We start from the raw sequence: 23,826 nt of genomic DNA, 5'->3' as shown, positions 1-23,826 counted from the left end.
CAAGCCAAAACCTAGAAAGCAACATCAAAATAAAAGGAAAACACAAATAGGCATTGGTAAAAACCAAATAACAATGTCTAAGAGTAAGAATAGAGTGGCAAAATGTAGAGGATCCTATAACCATGATTATGGCAATTATTTCATCTTCCACTTATGTCCAAAGAGAAACTGGCATGCAAGTGATAAAATTTGAGGCAAGGTTCTAATCCAGTAAACAAAGAGCCCTATAACAAAATTCAGATGGATGCAGAGCATAGAACTAAGCAGTGGCAGTTGCGCCAGCAGCAGCCAAGCGCTTTCGTGCCTCCTCAATGATGCTGAGCTTGATTCCCTTGCCCTTTGGAAGAGACACCCATGGCTTTGTCCCCTTGCCGATCGTGAAGACGTTGCCCATGCGAGTCGCAAATTCATGGCCAGTGGCATCTTGGACGTGGATGGTGTCAAAGCTCCCCTTGTGCTTCTCCCTGTTCTTAATCACACCGACACGACCGGTGTTTCTCCCACCAGTCACCATCACAACATTTCCAACATCAAACTTGATGAAGTCGACGATCTTGTTGGTTTCCAAGTCAAGCTTGATGGTGTCATTGGCCTTAATAAGAGGATCAGGGTAGCGAATGGTACGACCATCATATGTGTTCAGGTAGGGAATGCCCTTCTGTCCAAACTGCACGGAGCGAACCTTGCAGAGCTTGAACTGTAAATGGTGAAAATGGACTTTCAACACATTGATAGATTTCAAGATTTTTAACAGCAAACCAATCCGCAAAACTGCACATAACTAGTTCTACCATTTACTACTCATTTTAGTGTATGGAAACAGAATGAATTACGATGTTCACTAAACATGTTGGTCTTGGAAATTCAAACATCTGCAAAATGTAATGACAAATCACAACATTGATCAAGATAAATCTACAAATACATATTTTTTATGCTCAAATTATCATCAAAATTTTATTGTCATGAGTCCCACAAATATTCACAAAGAAACCAAGCACAATGCCTACATACCTTTGCCTCTTCATCCCTAACTGAGTGGAGACGAAAGCGTCCCTTGGTGTCATAAAGGAGTCGAAAGTTCTCATTTGTCTTAGGTATTGAAACAACATCTGCAGATTACAAACCATGTTAGGTAAATAATCAAGCAAATAACAAAGATGTAAATCATGAATGAGAGATTGCTAATTTTAAGTTTTGAACTCTTAACATTATTGTTATTTTTTAACATTATTGTCATTTTCAACAGTTTTGTTGCAAAAAAAAGACCTTCCACCAGAAAGAACAACATATCACGTCTCATCAGAAAAGGGTTGATTGCATACCCATGAAACCAGCAGGGTAAGTCTTGTCAGTCCTGACTTTCCCATCCACCATCACATGGCGTTGCATCAGAATAGCAATGACTTCACGGTAGGTAAGAGCATATTTCAGTTTGTTCCTTAAAATAAGGATCAAGGGCAAGCATTCCCTGGCTTTATGAGGGCCAGACGACGGCTTGGGAGCCTAGCAGATGACCAAAACTATGCAAAGTGAAACAAAGTGCGTAAACCAAACGATGGCTCAAAATAAAAGATTTCAACTTACGAATGCTCCACCAAGCTTATCCAGCATCCAGTGCTTTGGGGCATTGAGCCTCTTCAGATGCTTCTTCAATCCCCTTGCCTGAAGCGCATCAAGGAAAACAAGTCAAGCAAGCAAAAAATAAAAAATAAAAGGACGAGGTGACGAGCAATTAGAAGCAGATAACGTTATAACCTAGTTTGAAAAAATAGTTCATCAGAATCTTCCCTAGTTCTTGACAATTATGACTGACAACAACAATCTCATAAACCAATCACTGTGATGTTTCATGCCTTCTGAGAGTACAAAAGCATAAGCCACAAACAAATATCCTACATGTTTCCCAGTTAGGAAAACAAGATCCATCTGTTATATGCAGCAGAGAAACAAAAGACACCGACCATATCAACCAAGTTGCTACCTTTGCAAAATATCAGAAAGCTATGAAGGCAAAAAAGACACCTTGAGTGGAAAACATCCAGAAAAATAACATAAATTTGATCGCTCAAGCAATATAAACAAATCCAACACTCCAATCTCCCAAAAAAAAGCATCATAGGCAAGTATATTCAAACAAATAAATCCATCTAAAACAATCCAGTAAAAACATAATTCCAATCGCCACGAGCGGGACCTTTTTCATAGAAAAATAAATATTTAACGGGTAAAAAATCCAAAATAACAACGAACAGCATCATTCGAAACAAATGCTCGATGCATAAACCCTAATCCAAGATGTGCACTTAAACAAAAGCAAGCTATTCATCGAATCGCAAAAACGACGAGAAACAAAACAATATTCGTGGTATACATCGTAAACTTGGACTGGCACAAACCATATTTTCGGATCTCCGGTTCCTTCCTCCGCCTCCTCTCTAGCACTCGGAAGCGCCGAATCCACCTCTAAATACCGAATAAGCCCGACGGAGAAACCCTAGCGCACGGACGCGATCGCCACTTAAGAAGGCTGAATGACCATCTTACCCCCGGATGCGTTTCTGATGCGGTCCGATCCGACCCGGTCCGGCGAACCACCCAATCGTTGATTGGACTCACTAATTTATGGGACGTAGGTTTAAGCCGTAAATATCTTCATTCGCATGCGCACCCGTGTGAGCGAAGTTACGACATGTAAAACATTATTTGCTCGTTTTTTTTTATCTATTTTATTATTAACTTGGATGCGAAACGAATCACATCGATAGATCTAATTAAGCTCGATCTTTTTGTAAGTTGATATTAGATTCAGCGTCCGAGGTCGGTTGATATTTTTTTTTTTTCACGTGAGTCTGAACTAAATCAAGTTGATTCAATCATCACTGATATCCATCCCTAATATTTTGACGCTAGAATGAAAATTCATATATCATAACATATCTATGTTGACCAATAGCCTGTGTTCGTAAACCATCGATACTCTTCTACGGTACTAGATGTCTTTCTAAGCCTCACCAAATAGATGCATGCATTGACTAAGATGATACGGTTTGCAATAGCTCTAGCTCCTTAGTAGTCGACAACTCCCTTGAGGCCTATTGAGATGTCTCGATCGATTGTGACCATTGTCACCTTGGAACACTCATGGTTGACCAAGCGTCTGGTGTATGACGTGCCACGATCTCCTACTACTAAGAAAAACAGGCCCCATCACCCTCAATTGGTAGTGCTTGAGTCAAAACAATAATAATCAGGGGAGGAGCAATTGTGACTAAGGCCAAGGTGTAAGCACCAATGGAAAAGTTGAGATTGTCATCAAGAGGCACCGACAAGCCTTCATGGCAGTCAACATAGGGGTTCTCCTCAACCATGGCCTTCATGTATTTTTTTATGAATTAAGTCAAGACGAGAAGATCTCTAAAATTAAAGGAGACATTCTCCACTCTCCCCAGCCCTTACTTAAAGCCTACAAACTCTTTGTATACGATGACTACTTATGTTGCACACTTCAAGGCCAAAGCCATCTCGATCTCCTATCACTCCATCTCAGTGATTTGATTATTCAAGTTATTGATCTTATCATTAACCTTTATAAGTCTGTCCTCTATTTGCGCCCTCATATCATCTTCGGCTATTATGCTTCGCCTGACTAGTAATATGCTATTGTGCATCAACCACCTTTGCCTCCAAGGCAAACGATGACCTATGGGTCATCACACTCCTACACTTGCTCCACCTCATTATGGATCTAGAACAACTCGCTTGTTATGTGGGTGGTGATGCTTCTCAAATCAGACACTTGATTGCTTAGCCTCATGATATAGTAGTAATGTTGCACAAGGAAGATTGAGAAGTTAGTTGGAAGGAAAAATTATCCAATTGTAATTTATGTGACTTCATGACTTACCATCATTTTGTTCTTCATGGTAGCACCGATCATAACCTCTCCAAGTACCATGTGTGCACCTCCCTCACTAGAGAAGGGATTAGTGCCCTATGGTAGCATTGAGTTGAAAGGTTCTTATCCTCCTAGGTCAATTGAGAAACCTTCGTATTTTTCCACATAGCCTAAAGGGGTTCATTCTTGTCCACATTCAATAAGTCGAATATCTTTTGGGTAGCAAAAGGCGTTGCCTTATTCTTGCGCAAGTCATAAATAAACTAGTAGTGTGGCCTCATCCTTGATAGTGCCGCCTTAAGATACTCACTCTCTAAAGCTGTCTTAGATATTTTCTTCTTAACCACCACATTCTTTCTCTTGGGAGGTTCTTCGATGATGACCTTGTTAGTAGGGGTGACTCTTAAGTCACATGTACTAATGAGGGGGCAAGTTGCCCCAACACAACTAATGAGATAGCTAGGGTAACAGATGCCTTGATAACTGAGGTCGCACCCCTCTTCTTCATTGTAAAGAGATTTATCCCTACAAATAGAAAAGAAAATAAGTTATGAATCAAGAAGGTAAAACAAAAAAAGAAAAGGATAAAGTTTGAAGTATACCTTAAGGGTCCAGCTTAGGCTAACACTAATCATTCAATTTTTATTCATCCATTTGAAGGCCAAAGATGAGGTTAGAACCTCTGCTAACCAAAACACATGACCCCTTTATAGGAGTTTCGGAAGGGGGAAGAGTTATTGATGATATTTGTCAATTAGTCAAGATTGAAACCTCAATCCTAACGATAAAAAAGAAATACCAATTTCAGCCTTTATTAGATGTTAGGGGCCTCTTTATCTTAAACTTCTTACGAGCTATAATAATACATTGACTCTCTTGCATACTTTGAAAGTAGACGGGAGGTGGCAATGCTAGAATGGCAATACTCCCCAATAATAACAATCAAATAATGCTATAAGTTGGGTATCATTTGGAAAAGTGAGATACTCCATCATTGAAGGTATGTTGAGATGAGCAGATAAAGAGGGAATCTAAGCTCAACCTCTAATACATCGATATATCTACAGAGGTGTCTACAAAACGGGTCAAGAGAGATGTTGCCCAGATTGAGATACCTACAACGAGTACTCGATTGAGATGTAAAGTATTAGACATGTATACTCTTCAAATACTCAGGGTCAAAATAGACTCATAATTATAGAAATATTTTATGATCTTAATGGTCTCTCAAGATGTTTGGATCTATCATCATCAAGTACCCCAAGGAGGAGGAAGTCGAGACCCCCCAAACTTTAGATTATTCAAGAATAAGCTTTAACTCTCCCAACCATTAGTTTATTAGGAGATCAAGATTCAGATGAAAGAGAAAGATATTTTTCTAGCCTAAGGTGAGAATAAAAGATGATACAGGTTCGAGGAGCTAAAAGTAAGGACAGAAGATAAAAGAAACTCAAAAGAGCTTAAGGCAAATAGTCCTTATAGCCCCATAGCACCTCCTCTACTGTTAAACATCCTATCAGTAATTTCTTGCCCAAACGACGTACTATATGACTAGTGCTACATCAATTATCTCCCACTCGACTTTTTCATTTGTGGACTCAAGACTTCTATGGTTTTTTCACTCGTTGAGGTATTGCTTGTTGGTACTAGTTTCATGATTATATCTAACACATTTTCTCATACTAAGCATTGAAAATATACTCGATGCATCCTTCTCAAGCTAAGTATTGAAGTTATACCCGATGCACCCTCCTCAAGCTAAGCATCAAAGATGTGCATGATCCGACCTTCCTCTGGCTAAGCATTGAAGATATACCTAATGCACCCTCCTCGAGCCTAGTATCAAATGTGCTCCTTGAGCTAAGTATTGAAAACATATCTAATGAACCCTCCTCGAGCTAAGCTTCTAAAATGTGTTTGATGTGCCCTTTTTGATCTAAGTATTAAAGGCTATCCAATTTGCACTTCTCTAGCTAAGCATCAAAAGTTATTTGATGCACGTTTCTTGGCATCAAAAGTTATCTGATACACACTCCTCAACTAAGCATCCAGAATTATCATAAGCATCCATCTTATGTTAAACATCAAATATTGTTGGAGGCTCTCTTTAGGGCAAACACCAAAAGTTACCAACGAGCTATCCAATAAAACTCGTTGATTTTTTTTTTTTACGAGGAGTCATGACTCTCTAATCTCTAATAGAGGTGCATGTGACTAACTCGTTAAGCCAATGTCTGATTGCACTCGGAGAACTCTTCCATAGAGCCTCCGAAGCACACTTTCATTTGAGATAAATAATAAGAAAAATGTTTACCCAACTTATGACTTAACATATGGCAATCTAATCAGCACTAGAAAACTAACGCCCCTAGTTAATAATTAAATCATACAAGTATTCATTGAATATAAAACATCCAATGAATATTCTCTCTAAGTGGATCAAGCTCATTAGACTATACTAATCGAGGCCAAATACTATTTACTCATATCTTCCCTTACTTCGTTATATCTTCCCTTACTTTGTTTCGTTACTAATTTCAGCATCGAATGAACCATAGTAGAACAATCATTGGAGCTCTCCTCGACCCCAAGCGAGTGTTGGAACCTTCAGTTAAATTGATCTGGGCATGACCGATAAACTTTAGCAAAGTTTAAGCATACAAATACTCAGCATGGAAAAATAATTCAAAAACTTGCATTGCTTCATTGATTTGTTAACTATTTATATGATTCAAGAGTGTTTCCGATGCAGTCCGATCCGACCCAATAAACCATCATAAGAGACGAAACCTAGCCGTTGGATCAACGAACCCACTAATTTATTGCGCCATCCCCAAGTTTGTAAATACCTTCAATTAGTTTCTCTAAGTCATGACATGTACCGGCTCTTAAGCTTACAAATATGCTGCATGAACATAGAACCCTGCTTATCATGGAAGATCCTAAGAACTTGTATAGTTGCATCGATTTGTTATTTATATGGGTTTGATTTTAAGAGAATTGACATTTTAGGTTTCCAAGAAAATTATTATCCAATTTCTCTTTCATGCACCGATTAATAGCATAAACACCCTACTCGAGGGAAATGGTTGGAGGGACCATAAATTTGCCATCGCAGTAGATGAACATAGAACTAGTTGAGCATTTGATTGATTGGAGAGAAATCATGGCCTGTGATATTGGCACACGACTGACTACTAATAAATTTCCATTCAATGAAATCATGAAATGAAACAGCATTTATTTTCCAGTGCATCAGAAAACACAACTCAGCTATGGCCAAAAATAAGGCAGTCATTAACTTAATCCCATGGCTTGGAACACGCTACGCTACATAGAAGTAATAGTAATAATCCAATGAGTTCGAATGGGGTTTAAAAAGACCAAGCAGCACCAGTATGTCATCGTCATCATAGAGCACAAAATTTAGGCTTCGCGCAAAGCTAAGTGGGCTTAACAGTAGTTAATCCCTTCGTTAAGGGAAGGGAATTTTAATCAAGCATTGCTTCGACAATTGACTTCTACTGCTGCTTCACTTCGACCTTTTTCTTCTGCCAAAGTCTATCCAAAGAACCATCAGCATCACCCTGCGGGAAAAGTTGTGGAACAAGATGAACTTGTCAGGAGCATACAAGTCGTACAGCAATTGACGCAAGTAATGCAAAGGCAACAGGTTCTCAGTCATGCCTTATGGTCGAGCTAAGAACCATTTTATTATCCAACATGTCATAACTAGATGTAAGTAATGCTATTTGAGCCGACAAATGTGTTTGATAATGAGTGGCACATTTCCATGTCAAACAACCGTTCAGCCTACTGATCTTATGAACAAATTTCGGTCCATCAGTGGTTAGCATGTAGAAGCATTGCAATGATCATGTAAATAACTCTCTGACTGGTGAAATAATATTCCTATGAGAGGCCATCTAAGCTAGCTTGTTTTATTACAGATAATACAATTGTTAAAAAAACCCCTTTTTTGGCTCAAGTTTATGATGATTACTGACATGTTAATTAATAACACAGATAATTAACTCAAATGGACTCTCCAAAGGGAAAAGCTTCGATGATGCACCAACATAACATTCATGTAAATCTTGATATCATTATCAGTCGTAAGCTTTGTTGTGACTTTGAGGAAGTGCAACGCCTTATCAAGGAAATAAGTGTTTAGGATTTAGTGTGTTGTGCCAATTAGGTTGGCAACCGTACCCATAGTCTCAAAATCCAGACAGAACTTAGAGACCTAAAACAAGGTAGCTAAACTGATCCTTCAATCAGATGTTGATAACAAAAGTATCCCATTTTGTAAATCAAATACCACGCAAACCACAATAGAAAAACCAAATACCACAAGCTAATTGGGTAACATAATGACAAACTACAATAGAAAAATTGTCACAATTTTTTTCCCAAATACAGCATAACAACTATGTAATGCCAGAAACTGACAATTAGGACAAGCCCCTTTGTCATACAAATAAAGGAGACTTAGTGAACACAAATACAAGTGACATGAGCACAACAACATACCCCTAAGGATGGTGAATTTTCATGTTACATGAGCTTTCCACTCACAACAGCTCCCCCTCCCCCTTCTAGTAACCTTTGGATACATAAAATAAAAGGCCATTGTAGAAGAAAGGAATGTGATTTTATTCACTATTCCCAATAAGTTTTGTTGTATTTATGCCCAACTAACAAGAATCCTTTAATCTCAAGAGTATTATAAATTTAATCTCTTTATTTTCTGAAATCTTATGGTTTCTGTGATGTAGATGACTTTCCTCGTTTTTGTAAGTCTTATACTTATTAAGCTACCACACTAATCCAGCAAAATAATTTGATTGTCCCTAAGACAAGATTCCAATACTAATCCCGAAATCAATCCTAGTCTCTCATACTTCAAACCTGGATTACATTCGGTTGGAGGACATCTTTTCGTGAGGGAAAAAAGGTCAGAAACTTAGAAAAGCAACCATAGCAACATTAATATATGGGGCAATGTGCTCATTTTCAAATAAGTCTTCAATAAGCAGCGATATTAAAAGAAGAAAATAGTAAAAATGGCCTCATATTTTCCTTAAAAAACAGTAGCATATCAATCACGACATAAAGAACAAATGATTCCAGAAAGCATGAATTAGTACATCAGAAAATCCAAAAGTGGCAGCAGACCTGAGCTCGGATAAAGCCAGAAAGTGCAAAAGTGGAAAACTGGCCGGTGTAAACGCCACTCTCATCCAAATGCCCGATATTGATCTGGACCGAGGCATGATCCTTGGCTGTAATGAGCCTATTGGTAGCAGAACTACAACAACAACATCGAGGTTGATCATCATAAGATGTAAAATCACGCTTTAGCACAAAAAGATAGAAGCTCTCCACGAAATTATAGGACGATTACCATTTCCTTGGGATGTAGAGATCCGTCATCTCACCCGCTTCGTTCTGCATCTTGTCAGTCGATTCTCTTGCCGAAATACGTGCACAACGATCACAAAATCACCTAAATAACAAAGATTTGAATCATAAATCAGATCGAGGCAACCAATTCCAAACAACCTGCGCCTTCTTCTGGGCACCACAATTACAAGGAAACATGCTCTAAAGGGGAAAAAATTTCTGTTTCGAAAGGAACAACAGAACAGCCGCAGAACGTCAAAGTAATCAAATCATAGCACGAAATCTTTCCACGAGCCAATAAACAGAAATTCTGAGGCAAAAGAAACAATATCAACCACAGAAATCATAGCACGAAGAATCGAAGAGTAGCTTTGCATTTGCGAGTCGCACCGGAAGCAACGGATGCGACCAACGGGAAGCAGCGCCGACGCGGGGCGGAGGGCGTCTTCGATATGATATATATAGCCAGTCGCCAGCCCTAGTTTCCGCACGTGCTAGTTCTACTCACACGTGAGACGAACCGGTTCAGGAGTGGAACCGGTGAAATGACCGAGCGAGAGCCGGCCCAACCTTAGATGATGGACCAAATGTGTTATTTGGTTCTCAGGATTGACCGATCCAAGCTTTAATGAAATCGAATCTTGAACCGATTTCGCTAATCACATATGGAAACTGAGCCGAGGCTGAGTTGATAAATGATATCATATAAATTATTAATAATTGATAGGACATATTTTGACATCACTAACGTGCACCAGAAAAGTAGACACAATGATACAGACGTGAAACCTCAAGTACGATGTGACGTACAACACACACGTGACGGGCAATCACTTGCCACCCCATCCGTACGAACGACATCATTAGAGTACAGTCGTCTCAGAAAGCTCGGGGCAACGTCGTGTAGTGTCGATCCGTGCAGGTCGATCGGCACTCATACAGAAGCTAAAGTCGATCACCCGAGGAGCCTGCCACAGTTAATTAACCCCGTACGACCAACTCATCCTCACAAGTTTAAAAGCTACCCCTCCTTAATCAGGAGAAGGAAGGACTTCGAACACTCAACTCTATCTTATTTTACCAAAAGCTAACTTAAGCTTCGGATGGGTCAAGTCAAGAAATCCCCCTCTCGACCTTGACCTGTGTGTAGGAGTCCAACAACGAAGAAGGAGGCCACTTGTCAATTAAGAAGACTGTGCTCGAGAGATGAGGCTCAAACTCGATCAAACGTGACCCGATTCTCGCCTTCACTATCCAAGCATCCACGTGGATAACCTTATATATCCAGGATTGAATTGAGTCGTACTAGCCACGGTGTAAAGATTCACCAACTATAACTAATCTAAATTATTTTGTTATTGATCTAAATATCCGCATTAAAATCAAAATCCCAAGTGACTCCATTGCTAAAACACCAAATCAATGTCACATTTTGCTTTGTCCAACTAAGATTGGTCTTCTGTCTTGGATCCTATGTCAGGTTTAAGATGATCTTAGTGCCGCAGTAAAAGACAATTATATGTTCCATGTAATTTTTCATCTGCGGCTAAGCTTGAATGAAAACTCAAGAGTAAAAATCCCCAGTCAAATGCGAACGCATCCATTGGAAGATCTCTACACCACCAAGATCCTCTCTTCTTCTCTTTGTTGGTAGGACAAGGAAGGAGAAAGCAATACTGGAATACCAAGAGTTCCTTTCTTCCGAGAGAGAGCAAGAAAGAGGTATTTGTTCTCTCCACCGAGGAAGAGGGCGAATGAGCAAGCACCACATGATGAGGCCGACGCAAAGCTCCCTCCTTTCGGTCGCCCTCCTCCTCCTCCTCCTCCTCGCCGCCGCAGCGGCCGCCAGTGGAGGAGGAGGGGGCGAGGTCCCGCTCGCCTGGATCTCCTCCCTCTCCGGGTGCCGCGGCACCGTCGCGGAGTGCCTCGCCGGCGAGCAGTTCGACCTCGGAGCCGAGGTGACCCGCCGGATGCTCGCCACCTCCAACTACGTCAGTTACGGCGCCCTTAAGCGCGACACCGTCCCCTGCTCCCGCCGCGGCGCCTCTTACTACAACTGCCGCCCCGGCGCCCAGGCCAACCCCTACTCCCGCAGCTGTTCCTCCATCGCCCAGTGCCGCGGTTGAAAAGCTTCCATATAAAAATACGCCAATTTTTAGGAAGAACAAGCACGAATTTGGTATGTGATTTGGTTGCTTCGCTCCAGTTTCAAATAAATGGTGTCGTTCTTGATGACGCTATTGTTGTTTCGGCGTTGTAAACAGCGCTTTCATGTGATTCGTGTAAAAAAAAGCTTAATTTAGTTGATCATGGCTCGCTTCCGTTTCCTTCTATGCATTTCCTCTCCAAAAAAAGGTCTCCTTTTAGAAAAAGGAACATGATTTAGGCGCAGATGTTATTTCCAAGTTTTGATGCTCAAACATTCTTGCACTTCTTGATGCTTCGAGCTACTAGAATGTCTGTAACGAAAATGTGATTCTTTGCCATAATTGAGATCTTCTTCGTCTTGTTCTAGATTTCCTGTTGATGAGAAAATAAAAATATAAGCATGATTAAAGAGCTTTAGTAATTGGTAACACAGTGGGTTTGGTTTAAGGGTAATGGAGTTGAATTATTAGAACTGAGATGGTGCTATTGGTTTCTAGTGCTTATTGTTGTTGTTTGGATGCAAGAGAAGTTAAAATTGCAGATTGGAAGTGGATCAGCAAGATCTCCTGTTAGCCACTAGAAACCAAAAGGTGAGGGACAGGGCATCCAAAGGTCAGTTTAATATATTGGTGTGGCAGCACTTACTGTGTAACTGCTTTAGATAGGTAAAATTTATGATTGGTTTGTTTTGAAGTCAGTGAAGATGATGTGTGAACAAGGATGGCTAAGGTAGGGGGGGTCTATGTTTTAGAGAGAGAAAGGTGAAACCTCAGAAGAGCACACCCTCCACCCCAGAATCCCAAAAGGATAACTTGGAACTCTTGCCTTCTCTAAGTTTTGATGCTTATGTTACTTTATTCTCTTTTATTTAGGTTGGGATTTCGAGGTGTTGACCATATGTTCCATAGTGCTTGTGACTGGCATTTATTTAAAGAAAGAGGACCCCAGTTTCTATGATCTACTCTTGCAAGTTTCAGTAAATTGGTGAAGTTTAGCCATGTCTTTTACAGGTATGTCTTCCTAAGATGGGCTTTTGTTCTAAGGAGATTTGATAAGAACATCATAAAGAGACTTTAGTCTACAAGGTTTTGATTCTTACTCCTGACTAATGATGGGTTATCTTGTGTTAGTATTTATCTTATTTAGCTGCCAACTTAAAAGTCAGGGGTTTAGGATGCCTTCTAAAAGAGCTACCATCATCTTTGTGATTGCTCATGTATTCCTTCTAAAAGAGCTACCATACATCAACTTTATATTTTTTTTCTTTGCATGGTTTGAAAAATAGATTTTTGCCATCCTTGATTATAAGAACATGTTTGAATAGCAAGCATTGATAAAAAGCTATGATAAATATGTTTCAGATGACAAAAGAGATATAAAACATATCTTTTTACCTTGTTTGGTTTTGATACAAGGAAGAGATGAATATTGCTTTTCATGGCTTAGTGGAAAATATAGACTGGGAACCAGGGAAGCTATGTATATTTGAGTAGAAAGATTCCCTGTCTTGGTTTTTAAGCGGTTTCAACATCATTTTCAACTCTCTTGTTCTTTGTCCACCGATAGCTACCTTGAGGCCAAGTCTACCTCGACCTGAACATGGAGACTCAAGGAGGTTCTTCCCTAGAGAACCTAGTGTTTTCAAAAGAAAGAAGATTACCTTAATCGAAAAATGAAAAGGAAAACTTGCTGACCCAGCTATCGACTTTCAAGTTAATGGTTCCTGTTCTTATTTTCATATCTAAAACAATTGTGTGAGCACAAGACCAGTCATAGCCAGCTGGAGACTCTGTAGGGGATCGATGTTCTTGTAAATTATGTCCCCATCTTGCAATGTTTGCTTCGTCAGTTTGAACGTAAACATCTGATTTCTGCTATAAGTGAATTCACACATGCCACTGGAGTTCCAAGGTCAGGAATATCGATTCATATTTAGCTTGAAGGAAGAAAAACCTTGAAAGCAGACCTTAACAAATTTTTGTTTCTGTATCTATGTTAGTTCTATGAAGATAAAACATGTTCTATGTACCTTTAAGTTATGAGAAGTGATAAGTCGAGTCAATATTATGCTGTGACCCTCAAAGTATGACATTTCTGATAGGTACTAATTACCTAGAATCTAACTGCAGTAGTCATGGCCAACCAAAGTCGGTAGACTTGACTCAGACAATCATCAGACCTGGAGCACATGAATAATGGTACACTCACCCAATCTAACAGTGGCAACCAGATGAACCAGCCAATTTGATGTTTCAACAGCTGCCAATAGTGGCATTGCATCGAGAAACTGTCCTCTCAGGTCCACACTGGTTTGGCTTGTTTTTCTGGATTTACTGTCAAGGTTTTATGTCGTAGTTGCCAACAAGAGGAGCAAAAGAATCTTTGTTCTTGGTTTTTGCTTTTGTTTTTTTAGAACAGAATGAATAAAGCTTTGTTCTTATCATAAGGAATGGTTTCATGGGAACTTGTTTTCTTGTTTCTGAAGAGTGTAAGCTGAAGGTTTTCGAAACAGGACAAGAAACTCTGGAGTGACATAAAACATTAACATGTCACCCTAATATGAAGCTGTTGTTCCTTGAAAGAGAGAACATAGACATCAGTTGGTACTTTGTGGTTTGGATCCAGCTCATGTTGTCTTTTCAAGGTTCTATATCTGATGCTTTAGATCTACCCTGGAATGCTGAAGCAAGTGGGTGCTATTCTATGTTGTTAGATCTGAGAATTTGGCTGGTAAACACCTCATGTGTGTCTCTGATCTGTGTCAGATCCAAATCAAGGTGATTTCCACTGCTGAAAAAAAGTCCATCAAGAGACATGCTGTGCTGTGATGCAGAAATCAGATCTACAAGCTCAGCAGCACATTTGAGTTCCATCCTCTGATATCCATCAAGGATGGAGTTGCCAACAACCCCCAGTCTGGGCTAGTGCAAGTGAATGAAAGTGATGCAGACATCACACAGTAGCAGTTGGTGGTGTAATCTCTCTGCTTCTGCTACCAATGCATGCACAACGGACAAAATATATTGATAGAAAGAAAGATTTGATGGACAATATGTTGTGGTAAGGAAACATTGGTAAAGTGAGCTACATCTGAAGTAATAATATGAAGGCTTCATGAAGTGGGAGGAGGGATGTTAGTGTCTGAAATAATGCAAGGGAAATCTCTCTTTGCCTGCATCAGCAGACTACAGTTGCAGCCAACTGGCAAAACATCTGCAACTCATCCATAAACAGTAACCGCAGAATTCGCAAGCACAGCATCAGATAACCTGTTTCCTCTGGCAAGCTTTGCCTCAGACTGAACTTAAATCTAGAGCAACCTGCAGGCTCACAACTGAGCCATGGAAAGATTAGGAAAACAATTTCATTGATTGAAAACCAAGTCCTCCCTCTTGGCTTTGTACACATCTGCAGATTCTGTGGTTACTTTCCATCCATAGTGTATTGTATACTGACTAGAAAAAAAAAAAAAAAAAACTGCTTATTAATGTCATACAGCCTCAGTAATTTTTTTTATATTATTAGCAAAGGAGGCAATATCATATACCGATGTTTCAAGGTTGACTCAGAACAATATGATATCGTATACCGTTCGATACACCAGGACATGCCGAGTGATTTTAAATATTTCTTCCTCTCTACTGTAGCACCATAATACTGTAGCACATTCCATCCGGTAGTGAGCGGTCCTCGTACCGATATGCCATCGGACCGGTATGTACCGCCTATATCGAACGATACTATTCGAAATTACATACCATGATTATTAGTCTCGTAGTAATAAGCACCCTTTTGGAATTCAGAGGATAGAGGATTGAGTAGAGCATTCCTAATATTAATCAAATTTTATCAAGAATATTTTATTTTAAAGTTAAAATAAGGCTCGTTAAGGTGCATACTAATTGGTTGATTTGTGTTTTGATAGAGAAATACTGTGATAATCAACAACGTCTAAGCGTTAGACAGTCGACAACTAAGCACTAAGTGATACGATTGGCATGACAACATCCTCCAAACATAATCAATCATGTCATGAAATATATGAAATCATACCCGACATTAATACACGTAGCATAATGATCCTTATTGATGTAAATTATTAGTGGTCAGGTAAACGTCTTATGCATGGAACTTCATCAATCGACAAGCCCGAGAACAATTATTTGTCTGTGAAAAATTGCTCCACCGTGAAAATGCAATGAAAAGACTGTCATATAATCATCAAGTTACATAAAAGATGGAGAATTGGAGATCCATTACAGAGCAGAAGATGGATTGCATGCATCCAAAAGGAATAAGGTATGCTCTTTAGCCTAAGCGAGATGATTTCTTCCCCGACGAGTGCACGGATGGTCGAAATGGGAACGAGACCACTCCAGCTTAATAGCCTTTGTAGATAGGTGGAGGTGGAGATGCGTAGCTCAATCCGCCGACCGGCGGTAACGTGTCGGGCTCAGGAAGTGAAGCAGGGGAGACGACCGGAGGATATGAAGTCGATGGTGGCGGAGAGGAGACAAGAGGAGGGGATGAAGATCCCGGGGCCGGTGCTGGTGTTTGCACTGGTGGCGGTGGCGATGCTACGGGTGGTGGAGGTGTTTGCACTGGTGGTGATGCCACCGGCGGTGGTGGAGAGTGCATTGTCGGTGGTGGGGTTGATGCTACGGCCGGTGGTGGAGATGATGCCACGGGCGGTGGAGTTGATACTACCGTTGGAGATGGTGATGGGGATGATGCCACGGGCGGTGGAGTTGACACTACCGATGGAGATGGTGATGGGGATGATGCCACGGGCGGTGGAGTTGATGCTGCCGACGGAGATGGTGATGGGGATGATGCTGTGGGCGGTGGTGTTTGCACTGGTGGTGGCGGTGGTGAGTACACAGGTGGTGGTGGGGATGATGCCACGGGCGGTGGAGGTGATGCTACCGACGGAGCTGGTGATGGGGATGATGCTGTGGGTGGTAGTGGAGATGATGCCACGGGCTGTGGAGGTGATGCTACCGACGGAGCCGGTGACGGGGATGATGCTGTGGGTGGTGGTGGAGATGATGCCACGGACGGTGGAGGTGATGCTACCGACGGAGCTGGTGATGGGGTTGATGCTGTGGGTGGTAGTGGAGATGATGCCACGGGCTGTGGAGGTGATGCTACCGACGGAGCCGGTGACGGGGATGATGCTGTGGGCGGTGGTGGAGATGATGCCACGGGCGGTGGAGGTGATGCTACCCACGGAGCCGGTGATGGGGATGATGCTGTGGGTGGTGGTGGAGATGATGCCACGGGCTGTGGAGGTGATGCTACCGACGGAGCCGGTGACGGGGATGATGCTGTGGGTGGTGGTGGAGATGATGCCACGGGCGGTGGAGGTGATGCTACCCACGGAGCCGGTGATGGGGATGATGCTGTGGGTGGTGGTGGAGATGATGCCACGGGCGGTGGAGGTGATGCTACCCACGGAGCCGGTGATGGGGATGATGCTGTGGGGGTTGGTGGAGATGATGCCACGGGCTGTGGAGGTGATGCTACCGACGGAGCTGGTGATGGGGATGATGCTGTGGGTGGTGGTGGAGATGATGACACGGGCGCTGGAGGTGATGCTACCGACGGAGCTGGTGATGGGGATGATACTGTGGGTGGTGGTGGTGAGTATACAGGGGATGAAGGAGAGTGTACTGGTGGTGATGATTGAGATGACGCTATGGGTGGTGGTGGTGGTGAATTGATTGAAGGTGGTGGTTGAGATGATGATCCAGACGGTGGGGGTGGTGGTGAGTTGACTGTAGGAGGTGGAGAAGAAACCGGTGGTGGTGGTATTACTACTTGTGGAGGTGGAGATCGGAGCTCTGGTTGGGATGGCGACGGAGCAAGAGGCGGGGAGGCGAATGACTGAGGCGGTGGTGTGCTTACAGGTGGTGGTGGAGGAGAATGCACTCGTGTCACGGGTGACTCGGAATGCGGAGGTGGTGGTGGTGGTGGTGAATTGATTGAAGGTGGGGGTTGAGATGATGATCCAGATGGTGGGGGTGGTGAGTACGGTGGAGGTTGTGATGAATGAACTGGAGGTGGTGGTGAGTTGACTGGAGGAGGTGGAGAATAGACCGGTGGAGGTGGTGATACTACTGGTGGAGGTGGAGAGCGGAGCTCTGGTTGGGATGGCGACTGAGCAAAAGGCGGAGAGGCGAATGCCTGTTGCGGTGGTGTGCTTACAGGTGGAGGAGGAGAATGCACTCGTGTCACGGGTGACTCGGAATGCGGAGCTGGTGGCGGTGAGGGCACCGGTGTCACTGGCGACTCGGAATGCTGAGGTGGCGGCGGTGACTTCGCCGGTGCCCTGGGCGTTGGAGGCTTCGGTGATGATTTTGGAGGGGTTGCTGCCACCGGCGCAGGCGATGGCTCCTGAGGTGGCGGTGTCACCGGGTTAGGTGATGCCTTCGGAGATGTTGGCGTCGCCGGCTTTGTTGAAGGTTTCGGAGACGGCGTAGCCGGCTTAGGTGAAGACTTCGGAGATGTCGGTGTCGCCGAAGAGGGAGTGGAAGAGCTCGGAGAAGACCCACATTTATCTTTGCTGCAGTCCACAGGGCGACTCAACACCCGATAACAGGTCTTCGCCGACTTCTGCCCGGGCCGCTTCTCAAGGCAATTGCCCTTGTCGTCGAAAACGACGTCAGACCCGGCCGAGGGCACGCACTCGGCGGCTTCGCCCTTGAAGTAGTTGAAGGAGAACGTGAAGTTGGTGAGGCTCGGCAAGCGACAGAGCTTCTCCGGTACCACTCCTGTGAGGACGTTGTGCGACAAGTCCAGGTCCTCCACCTTGCTCAACGCCGCAAAGCTCGTCGGGAGATCGCCGGTGAGCGAGTTCCAGCTCGCATCCAACACCGTCGCGTTGCCCAACTCCCCCACCTCGGACGGCAAGCAACCGACGAGCCCGTTGTTCAACAGTACGAGTTCGTTCAGGGTGGCTCCCATCCTTCCGGTGCTACCGGGAATGCAGCCGCCGAGCTTGTTGTTGGCCAGAACCACCACCGACGCCGTGGAGTTGCCGAAGTTGTCGGGGATGGGAGAGCTGAAACGGTTGTCGTTGAGGAAGATGGCGTCGAGGCCCTTGTCGAAGAGCTCCGGCGGGAGGGCGCCCTCGAAGTCGTTGAACCGGAGGTCGAGGTACCTTAAAGATGGTAGGCCGACGACGACCATCGGAAACGGCCCGACGAAGCGGTTGTTGCTGACGTCGAGCTCGTGGAGGAGCACGAGCCGGGAGAAGCTCTTGGGGATGATGCCGCAGAAGCGGTTGGAATTGATATGGAAGAGCGCGACCTCGGTAAGGAGGCCGAGCTCGACGGGAAGGTAGCCAGCGATGTCGGCGCCGTTCAGGTCGACGCCGGCGACGACGGTGAGCTTCGGGTCGTCGAGTGCCGGGGCGCAAAACACGCCACGGTAGCCGCACACGTCGGCGCCGACCCAGTTGCCAGTGAAGTTGGAGGGGTCGGAGTATAAGGCGTGCCGCCAGGCCTGGAGGCCGATGTAGGCGCGGCGGAGGCGGGCGTTGGGGAAGCTGAGGTCGACCTTGACGTCGAACTCGTAATCGTCGGGGAGGTCGCCGTTCTTGGACAATGCCAGGAGCTGGCGACGGGCGATCAGGGCAGCTTCGACGCTTGAGAGAGCTAACGCGGACGACAAGGAGGAGGAGAAGAGAAGGAAGAGGAGGAGGAGAGAGCGGAGGCAGGCCTCCATGGTGGGCAGATGGTGTGGCTTCCCCGCCCTGGAAAGCCCAAGGCTGCTATAAGGGGGAGTGGGAGGTAAGAGGAGGAAGAAGGGGTTGTTATAGCTGTTGAAGCAGCGGTACGTGAACGGTTAGGCTCCTTTGTTGGAGTTAGTTTGCCTCCTTTAGGTTCGTTTTGGGCGGAGGAATTGACGGTTGGCGTGGGATGGTGACCGTTAACCCGCGAAAAAGGAGGGAAAGGTTGTAATCCCGCGTCTGTGGCTCCCATTGCCTAATTTTTTATATTTTTTTAATATAATTTATGATAAATAATAAAAATAGAATATTTTAATATTTTTAAAGTTCAAATTATCTTTTATTATGTTGATATTCTTCATTTTTATCATTTGAGCTATACCTCATTTAAACATAGATTACATGTATTTCCAATTTCTCGATATTATAATGGTCTGATTAGTGGACCAAATCAACTAATCTAGTTACTAATTTTTTTGGTCCGACCATCATGTTGATTCAGAGACGAGATTGTATACACAATTATAATGAAGTTGGCAGCTGTTTACAGATATTGTAAACAAAAATAATTTATAAAAATACCTTAAATATTAGTACGATGATAAGATATTAAAGCCACTAATTAAAGATTAAAGGTTAAAAATCTTAATCATGATGTAATTTATATTAAACTCTATGACTAATCAATCTTTTTTTTTACACCTTAAACATGAGTATACCAAACCCACTCATGAAAAATTGAGAGATCAAAACCTCATTTCATATAATTAAATATATTTAATATTTAACTAAGAATCTAAATTTTCATTCGATATATTTAAATATATCTTAAATATTGATGTGAAAGTTGAAGGTGCAAAATAATTTTCAAATTTATTCGATATAATTAAATATACTTACACATCTTATGCCCACCCAATAAAATTATAAAAGACACATCTTCACTTGCCCATAGCTCTAATCATCGCTCCTCCAGATAATTAAGTCCCTCAGCCAAACTGGATTTGTATGCATTGAATTTTTTACATTAGTTTCATATTTAAAACATTGAATGATATAATTATAGATGAATCTTTACATTGTGATCGAGGAGTCAGTATGACAGGTCCAATCTTGGATGTGTAATGTTGCCTAGACGGAGAATCGAGGGGAAGAAACAAACGTCGAGTCGGGTTGAGCTGCGAGCCTCACCATTCACTTCTTCATCGTAAGCCCCTACACTTAGGACGAGATCGAGAGGAGGATTTCCCGACTCAATCCCTCCGAAGTTTAAATTAGAATGGAGTGGAAAGATAGAGAGTTCAATATTCCTTAACCCTCTCATTCGTTAAAGGGTTGACTTTTATATATGCTTTGGGGTGGTTGATCGTACGCGGTCCTTTAATGGTCGTCGACTCCTCGAAAGGATGACTTGTACTCTACGGATGTGCGTCGACCAACCCGTATTGGTCGGTGCCGTTCCGAGTTTTGTGGAATGGCCCTAAGGTGTCTAGCATCGCACGGGTTGTCGTTACGCGATGTCGTCTTGAGTTTTATGGAGCAGCTCTGGGTTATCCGACACCAAGCGCTGATCGACTATGTTTCGAATCAAACATTATAGGAATTCCTTCTAACACTTGGTGGATTGATTCTGGTGCTTCAACTAATATTACAAATAACATGCAGGGATTTCTTTCAATTCGGAAACCAAAAGAACATGAAAGATTCATCGTTATGGAAAATCGTCTTAAAGCGAAAGTGATATCAATGGGAACTTATCGTCTACGCTTAGAGACGGGTCACTTGATGGATCTTGTTGACACATGTTATGTCTCTATAATTTTTAGAAATTTAGTTTCTCTTTCTAGAATTGATGAGTTAGGATATTGTCTTTCTTTTGGTAGTGGCAAACTCAGTATGTTTTATGATTCAATAAAAGTTGGTTCTGGAATTCTCTGTGATGGTTTGTACAGAATTAATTTGGATCTTGAGTTTGCAAAGACATTAATGACCATGCAATCAAATGTTAGATTGAAACGTAGTTTCAATAATGAAAGATCTTTTATATTGTGGCATAGATGATTGGGGCATATCTCCAAGGAAAGAATCGAAAGATTAGTAAAGGATAATATTTTAGAACATTTAGACTTCACTGATTTTGATGTTGGTATGGATTGCATTAAGGGAAAGCCGGCATTGAGGGGCGTCGTGCAGTATCGTCTCGAGTTTTATGGAACGGCTCTAGGATGTCTGACGTCATACGGGTTGCCACACGTAATACCATTCGGGTTGGCACCGTCTCGAGTTTCATGGAACGACTCTAGGGCGTCTGACACCGACCTATACGATGTCGAACAATGCGAAGGTCGCGTGGTCGTCTCACTCCACATCAGTCCGAAGGTTCTCTGTTTGCTACCACGTGGGTGATACCTAAATGTGCAGTATCCATGATAACGAAATCCAAATATATGATATAATAAAAAAATATAAATATTTATCATATAAATATATTTATATGTATATTGTTAATAATAAAATAAAAAATATTAGCCAGCATGAACTCATCAGGTAATAAAACATTAATCTGGCACTACCAATCTAAAAAGCACAATGTACATATCTAAAATGCACATTATTACACCAAACTATCGCCTAAGAACAAAGATTATCCCCCCCACCCCCTCTCTCTCTCTCTCTCTCTCTCTCTGAGACAAACTACTTACAGAACACAGCATTAATCTGGCACTACCAACTTTCCCATGTACATATCTAAAAAGCACTTTATTACACCAAACTATCGCCTAAGAACAAAGATTATCCCCTCCTCTCTCTCTCTCTCTCTCTCTCTCTCTCTGATACAAACTACTTACAGAACACAGCATTAATCTGGCACTACCAACTTTCCCATGTACATATCTAAAAAGCTCATTATTACACCACGCTGGTGCCTAAGAACAAAGATTATCTCTCCCTCTCTCTCTCTCTCTCTCTCTCTCTCTCGACACAAACTACACACACAACACCTCGATGAGTAACACAAACAGCATCGCCTCCTTCTCTAACGTACAACCACCCACATAGAGCTATTTGATCATCGCACAGCGATTTCTCTCCAAGCAACAGTCTCTCTAAAGCAGCAGCAGCAGGCGAACATGAGTTAGAGTTCGAAGGGAGGACAAGAAGAGCTCGTGGATTCCACCGCGACCGCGTCCGCTTTCCTTGCCTGCGCGTCCGACATCGACTTCCTCCTAAAACGGGTCGCTCCTGCTCGTTCACACCAACTAATCAACCGTCACAAGCACTCACAACAAGAAAAGGAAACCTGCGGAGGTTTCTCCTGCCCTGAGAACGTAGGCGAACGACTGACGCCGTAGATCGTACCGGAGAAGGGAGAGACGGGCGGGGTCGAGCCTGCCGGCGATGACGGCGGCGTCCCGCCCCCTGGCGACGCCCACCCGGCAGGCCTCTTTATCATGATGCTCCTCGTTACCCTCGGCGCCGCCGCCGCCTCCGCGGAACCCTCGTCGCCGTATGGCCTTCCCAGGCCACCGGTCGCCGCCTCATCTGCCATGGATTTCATACGCCAGATCCGCAAGCCTTCCCAAACTACAAGCTCAAGAAAGGAAGACGGAGAGAGAGAGAGAGAGAGGGTCTGCTCCGTTGTACCTTTGTCGGCGGGGGTGAGAGGGGAGGAGGAGGACGGGCGGAAGGCGAAGGAGGAGTACTTCCGGAGGCGGCCGAGCCCGGACTCGGGGCGGGGGCCGGCGAGGGTGTCGTCCCAGAGCTTGTCGAGGAGCCCCATGGAGTAAAGAGTCACGTTTGCACTCCACTGAAGCTTCCTGAAGGCGTCGGCTTTATCCACTGCGAGTGGGGAGCCGAGGAAGGTAAGAGAGCGGGTATGTGTTTATAGGCTGATCCAAGAAGGGCGGGGATTCCATCTCGTCGGGCGCGGGACCAACGACGATCGGTCCAAGTGGGTTTCCTTCAGCCGTTGGATTTGATCATGACGGTAACGGAGGGCGGTCCCACGACGGCAAAGGATAAGATCGGGTTCGAAGGAGTGTGCCGCTCACGTTAATTTTATACTATACTAGTCTATTGCTTCGTCCCCACACGCGCCCGTTGGATAGGATTGTGCGGGTCCTACATGACAGGTAATTTCGCATATTGGCCCCTCAAAGTTCTTATTTTTTATACAAGTCTTTGGACTTAATTTCTTCTTTCAAATTTCATGACGTTGTTAGTAGCCTAACGCATTCTTCCATCGTTGTAGTGCAGTCCACCACATTTTTATACATAATTTGACTACCTATCTATCAATCCATCTATATAATTCAGGAGTAATTTTCCGATCTTTTAGGTTCATGAGAAATTTTATTTCTTTATAATTCAAGAATAATTGTTATTTGACTTTTAAGACTATGTAAAAAGCATTTAGTGGTCTTAAATTTCATTGGCACCACTTAAATCTTTGTAATATTATTCATTTGCGTGGAGATCGGGATCAGTCTCTATCAGATTGATGAGGATGGTCCCTCCTTTATCCTAGCATAGAAGCAACCTATGGCTGATGGATTTACCACCTTGTGTGGCTGCCCTAAACTGGGGGAACTTTTGTTCTTCAGTGATGCCAATCAAACCAATTAGAAATGCTTTAGGTGGG

General features: G+C 43.2%; 5 protein-coding genes across 7 annotated transcripts; 1 reads left to right on the top strand and 4 right to left on the bottom strand.

Annotated features, from left to right (window-relative positions):
• Positions 1–30: 30 nt before the first annotated feature.
• LOC135597780 (small ribosomal subunit protein eS4z-like) lies at positions 31–2,521 on the bottom strand. The gene is made up of 5 exons (XM_065091241.1): positions 2,400–2,521; positions 1,588–1,665; positions 1,326–1,506; positions 1,015–1,112; positions 31–697 (listed from the first exon to the last, which is right to left on the bottom strand). Exons 1-5 carry the CDS (start codon positions 2,400–2,402, stop codon positions 260–262), a joined length of 798 nt encoding a protein of 265 aa, XP_064947313.1. The 5' UTR covers positions 2,403–2,521; the 3' UTR covers positions 31–259.
• A 4,651-nt stretch (positions 2,522–7,172) lies between these two features.
• Positions 7,173–9,750, bottom strand: LOC103972410 (small ribosomal subunit protein eS21). 3 transcript variants are annotated; one of them, XM_009386744.3, is made up of 4 exons: positions 9,695–9,750; positions 9,306–9,407; positions 9,077–9,209; positions 7,173–7,485 (listed from the first exon to the last, which is right to left on the bottom strand). In XM_009386744.3, exons 2-4 carry the CDS (start codon positions 9,353–9,355, stop codon positions 7,420–7,422), a joined length of 249 nt encoding a protein of 82 aa, XP_009385019.1. In that variant the 5' UTR covers positions 9,356–9,407; positions 9,695–9,750; the 3' UTR covers positions 7,173–7,419. The 3 variants fall into 3 exon arrangements, with proteins under 3 accessions (XP_009385019.1, XP_009385020.1, XP_018675838.1); XM_009386745.3 differs by having other exon boundaries at positions 9,640–9,738; XM_018820293.2 differs by having other exon boundaries at positions 9,643–9,735.
• A 1,151-nt stretch (positions 9,751–10,901) lies between these two features.
• On the top strand, positions 10,902–11,635 carry LOC135596679 (protein RALF-like 33). Its single transcript, XM_065088738.1, has one exon. It carries the CDS (start codon positions 11,059–11,061, stop codon positions 11,428–11,430), a length of 372 nt encoding a protein of 123 aa, XP_064944810.1. The 5' UTR covers positions 10,902–11,058; the 3' UTR covers positions 11,431–11,635.
• A 4,069-nt stretch (positions 11,636–15,704) lies between these two features.
• On the bottom strand, positions 15,705–19,227 carry LOC135597778 (pollen-specific leucine-rich repeat extensin-like protein 3). The gene has a single exon (XM_065091240.1). The coding sequence runs from the start codon at positions 19,178–19,180 to the stop codon at positions 15,833–15,835; it is 3,348 nt and encodes a 1,115-aa protein (XP_064947312.1). The 5' UTR covers positions 19,181–19,227; the 3' UTR covers positions 15,705–15,832.
• Positions 19,228–21,732: 2,505 nt separating this feature from the next.
• Positions 21,733–23,047, bottom strand: LOC103972408 (dormancy-associated protein homolog 3-like). Its single transcript, XM_009386742.3, has 3 exons — positions 22,830–23,047; positions 22,545–22,727; positions 21,733–22,427 (listed from the first exon to the last, which is right to left on the bottom strand). The coding sequence occupies exons 1-3, from the start codon at positions 22,963–22,965 to the stop codon at positions 22,321–22,323; spliced, it is 426 nt and encodes a 141-aa protein (XP_009385017.2). The 5' UTR covers positions 22,966–23,047; the 3' UTR covers positions 21,733–22,320.
• Between the last annotated feature and the right edge of the window lie 779 nt (positions 23,048–23,826).

This window comes from Musa acuminata, chromosome BXJ1-11, assembly GCF_036884655.1.
Source record: "Musa acuminata AAA Group cultivar baxijiao chromosome BXJ1-11, Cavendish_Baxijiao_AAA, whole genome shotgun sequence".
NCBI lineage: Eukaryota > Viridiplantae > Streptophyta > Magnoliopsida > Zingiberales > Musaceae > Musa > Musa acuminata.
The sequence above is the reverse complement of the archived record's forward strand: the minus strand, read 5'-3'. Positions and strand labels throughout refer to the sequence as shown.